The sequence below is a fragment of the Nematocida minor genome (genome assembly GCF_024244105.1).
Source record: "Nematocida minor strain JUm1510 chromosome Unknown 7907, whole genome shotgun sequence".
Taxonomy (NCBI): domain Eukaryota; kingdom Fungi; phylum Microsporidia; genus Nematocida; species Nematocida minor.
Genome location: NW_026250315.1, coordinates 1 through 3619, shown reverse-complemented (window position 1 = coordinate 3619; position 3619 = coordinate 1). Strand labels below are relative to the sequence as shown.

Sequence of the window (3619 nt, the reverse complement as noted above, 5' to 3'; positions counted from 1 at the left end):
CCCTCTCTCAGCCATTATTGTTTTTCACCATTTTTCCACTCATTCATTCTTCCTGTGTGTTTATTCTCTCCCACACAATAAAAGAATAATAGAGTGGACAGTGCAATAAAAAATGTAAACTATCCATCCTTTTCTTTATTAAAATTAATTTATACTCAACATGCCCCCGGCAAGACAGAGGTCATTCTGTCTTCCTTCTATTTCTCTTTTACATCCCCCCTATTTTGCTGTCCTTGTTGTTATTCTCTTCCTCTTCCTTCAGCCTCCATGTTTCCAATGGCTTCCGTATCTCTTGCAGTCCTTTTCTTTCCTTATATGTCTTCTTCTTAATCTTCCCACTCTCGTCTTCACTAAATGTATCATTCCCACATCTCTTTGCTATTACTCCGCCATTGGAGACTCTTCCTTTCCCGCTTTTCTGCTTTTGCTTTAAGTTTTCAAGTTTTGCTGTTTCTACTTGCTCGCCTACCCAGAACTGTTCTCTTTTCTTGAGTTTGTATGCTTTTGCGCACTTCCCTCTGCCTTATTTATCTCACTTACCTTTTCTTGTTCTCGTCCTGCTTTCTCTGGTGCTGTTCTTATCCCACTGTGCCACGTGCTGTTACAGTTCTTTACTATCTCTTTATTCTCTCCTTCAGCGGTCTTCTTCTGTCCTGTTTCGCAAGTCCTTCTCTCAATGCTCGTATGTATCTTTCTATCCTTCCGTTTGAGGCATGTGCTTCTATGCTTGTTCTTATGTGGTCAATGTTCTTTCTCATTAAGAATTCCTCCATCTCCTGACTTCCTAGTTCTTCTGCATTGTCTATTACCAATGTTTCCGGTGCTCCATGTGTCATTATGAATCTTCCTGTTTTGTTCTTTACTTCTTCCGTAGCTCTGTTCTTCAGTGTGTATGCACCTGCTTCTCTTGTGTAGTAGTCTATCATTACTAGCATATCTGCTCCTTCTATCTCTTCTCTCATAACGTCCAGTCCTACCATTTCCAGTTTTCGCGTTGTTTCTACAATCTGTGTCCTGCTGCTTTTTCCTATTATTCACTATACATATCTCGCATTGTTTCGTTATTTTCTGTGCCTGGCCCCACAAGCCTCTCCAGCCGTGTCCTGCTTCTCTCGCTTTTTCTACTATCCTCTGCGTTCCTTTGTGTGTTGTCTCTTCGTGTGCTTCTATTAGTATTTCTTTCTGTTTCCTTCCTCTGGTATTCTCGCTGTTGCCCACCGTTTCCAGTCCCGTGCTTCTTTCCGTCTTTCTCTGTCGTGTGCTTTCTTATTCTCGTTTGCTCTCTTTTCCGCTCTGTCTGACCTGTTTCTCTTTTCAACCTCTCCCTTTAGTCTCGTTTCGCATATTCTGCTCAGTGTGTCTGCTGCAGTTAGCGCATTTCCCTGTTTGTATTCGATTGTGAAGTCAAACTCTCCCAGTCTTTCCATCCATCTCTGCATTCTTCCTTTTCCGTGTCCAAAGTCTTTTGTTTCTTGTTTCTTCTAGCGCCTTGTGATCTGTCACTACATGGAACTGTCTTCCTTTTAGCTGGTATTCGAATTTCTCAACTCCCCATACTACTGCCAGCAGCTCTTTCTCCGTAATTCCATATCTTCTTTCTGCGTCCTTCAGTGCTCTGCTTTTCCACGCTATCGGTATGTCTCCCTTCTCCGTTCTCTGCTCTAGCACTTCTCCTATTCCACAGTCGCTTGCGTCTGCTGTCAGTATAGACTCTTTCTTGTAGCTCGGTAGTATCAGTCCTCTTGCTTGTCTTAAGCTTTCTCTCATCAATGCATACACTTCTTCTGCTGTCTTATTCCATTCGATCTTCTCGGTCTTTTCGTCTCTATTCCTTATGCATTCTCGCAGTGGTATCTCTAGCATTGCAAAGTCTTTTGTGAAGTCTCTGTCGTGCCCCATCTTCCCGAAGAATGATGGCATTTGTTTTGCTGTCTCAGGCTTCGAGTATCTCCGTGCTTCATTTCTTTTCATCTCCACCGGTTTCTTCGCTGTTCCATCGATTCTCACTCCGAGTATTTTACTTCCGGTCTGCACACTCTCGTGTTCTTAATGTTCTTCTCGGGTTGTTTTTCTTCAGTCTTTTCATTACTTCGTTCACTGCTTCCATGTGCTCTTCTTCTGTCTTTGTGTAGACTGCTATCTCGTCCATGCACTGCTGCTTTGTTCTTCTCTCTCAGGTCTTCTAGTACTTCGTCCCTCATCTTCTGGAATATCACCGGTGCATTCATGTATCCCATCGGCATACTGCAAAATTCGCATGTTCTTCCCATCAGCCTGAATGCTGTTTTGTGTCTGTCCTCTTCCCTTAGCTTTATTTGGAAGTAACCATCTTTCAGGTCTATTACTGTGGACACTTTTGCTCCTTGCATCCTTTCTATCTTCAGCTTCGTGTCTGGTATTTCGCACTCCATTCGCCTTGCTATTTGTTCACCAGTGTCGTGTCTGCTAGTCGTCTCAGTTTCGTTTTACTGTCTGGTGTGCTCTCAACTTTTACGAACACTCTGTTTCTCCATTCGGATCTGCTCCTCTGTACTACTCCTGTTCTTTCGTACAGGTCCAATAATTCTCCCGCTTTCTCTTGCAGTGCTTGGGGAACTTTGCTGCTTCCTCCTTTCGCTATTTCGCTCTCTTTCGTCTCAACTGTTGCTTCTGTGTGTTTCGTGCAGATTACTGTATCTATTTCTTCCAGCGTTTTTGTTTCTTCAGGATATTTTCCCATGATTTCTTTCAGTTTCTCTTGTTCTTTTCGTCTCTTTCGACTAGCTCTTTCTCCTCTTCTTTCGCTCTGAAGTCCATTTCTTCTTCTTTCTCTACTTCTTTTACCTGTTTTCGTATGTGTCTTGCTCAATGTTCCCTTCTTTGTCTTCTTTCTTTTCTTCCTTGTTCTTTTCTTTGTTCTCTTCCGTTAATTTCTGGAGTGTTTCGTGGTTCTTGTCTTCATTATTCTCTTCCTTGTTTCTCTGTTTTCTTTGGACCCTCCCAACTGTTTACGGATAGTTTGTCAGCTGTTTGTGTTCGTTTTGCTTTCTTTCTCTTCATTTCTTCTTCCCTTGATTCTTCTTCTTCCTTCCTTTCCTCTATTTCCTTTCCTCTATTTCCTTTCCGTTCTTCCTTCCTTTCCCTTATCTTCTTTGATCTCTCTCTCCTTTTCCTGCTCTTCTTTGATCTCTTCACTCCCTTGCTTTTCTTCCTTCTCTGCCTTCTCTTGGCCCTCTTCTGCGTCTGTGTGCTCTTGCCCTTTCTTGCTCCTCCGAGTATTATTTTTATCATTATAAGACACGTAATGTTTTCTTTTATTAATATTAAAGGTGTTCTCACCACCTCCTCCTTCTTGGCCCTGCAGTTGCTCTGATAGTGCCCGAGCCTACCACAGTTATGACACTTGCCTGATTTCTCTCTCTGTTGCCTGTTTATCATTTCTTTCATTTTCTGCATTCTTCCCTCGTTGTTTTCTTTTCTTCTTCTGCCCGTTCTTTTTCCAATACTCTTCTTCGCTCCTCATACTTCTGGATGGTCTTGTCTTCTGTGTCCTTTTCCTGCTTTCTCTTATCTTGTCTTCAATGCATGCGTTCATTCTTTCTTGCATGCTTCTTGCGTTCAATGTTCCCGCTTTTTTCAT

The 3619-nt window shown here is 42.4% G+C and overlaps 6 protein-coding genes across 6 annotated transcripts; all 6 read right to left on the bottom strand.

The window, feature by feature from the left end:
• Positions 1-614: 614 nt before the first annotated feature.
• Positions 615-980, bottom strand: NEMIN01_2478 (uncharacterized protein; the record flags this gene model as incomplete). The annotated part of the gene is made up of 1 exon (XM_051478420.1): positions 615-980. The coding sequence occupies one exon, from the start codon at positions 978-980 to the stop codon at positions 615-617; it is 366 nt and encodes a 121-aa protein (XP_051334380.1).
• A 189-nt stretch (positions 981-1169) lies between these two features.
• NEMIN01_2473 (uncharacterized protein) lies at positions 1170-1439 on the bottom strand (the record flags this gene model as incomplete). Its single annotated transcript, XM_051478415.1, has 1 exon — positions 1170-1439. The coding sequence occupies one exon, from the start codon at positions 1437-1439 to the stop codon at positions 1170-1172; it is 270 nt and encodes an 89-aa protein (XP_051334375.1).
• Positions 1405-1971, bottom strand: NEMIN01_2477 (uncharacterized protein; the record flags this gene model as incomplete). Its single annotated transcript, XM_051478419.1, has 1 exon — positions 1405-1971. The coding sequence occupies one exon, from the start codon at positions 1969-1971 to the stop codon at positions 1405-1407; it is 567 nt and encodes a 188-aa protein (XP_051334379.1).
• Positions 1972-2003: 32 nt separating this feature from the next.
• On the bottom strand, positions 2004-2411 carry NEMIN01_2476 (uncharacterized protein; the record flags this gene model as incomplete). Its single annotated transcript, XM_051478418.1, has 1 exon — positions 2004-2411. The coding sequence occupies one exon, from the start codon at positions 2409-2411 to the stop codon at positions 2004-2006; it is 408 nt and encodes a 135-aa protein (XP_051334378.1).
• An 8-nt stretch (positions 2412-2419) lies between these two features.
• On the bottom strand, positions 2420-2719 carry NEMIN01_2475 (uncharacterized protein; the record flags this gene model as incomplete). The annotated part of the gene is made up of 1 exon (XM_051478417.1): positions 2420-2719. The coding sequence occupies one exon, from the start codon at positions 2717-2719 to the stop codon at positions 2420-2422; it is 300 nt and encodes a 99-aa protein (XP_051334377.1).
• Positions 2720-2940: 221 nt separating this feature from the next.
• On the bottom strand, positions 2941-3435 carry NEMIN01_2474 (uncharacterized protein; the record flags this gene model as incomplete). Its single annotated transcript, XM_051478416.1, has 1 exon — positions 2941-3435. The coding sequence occupies one exon, from the start codon at positions 3433-3435 to the stop codon at positions 2941-2943; it is 495 nt and encodes a 164-aa protein (XP_051334376.1).
• Between the last annotated feature and the right edge of the window lie 184 nt (positions 3436-3619).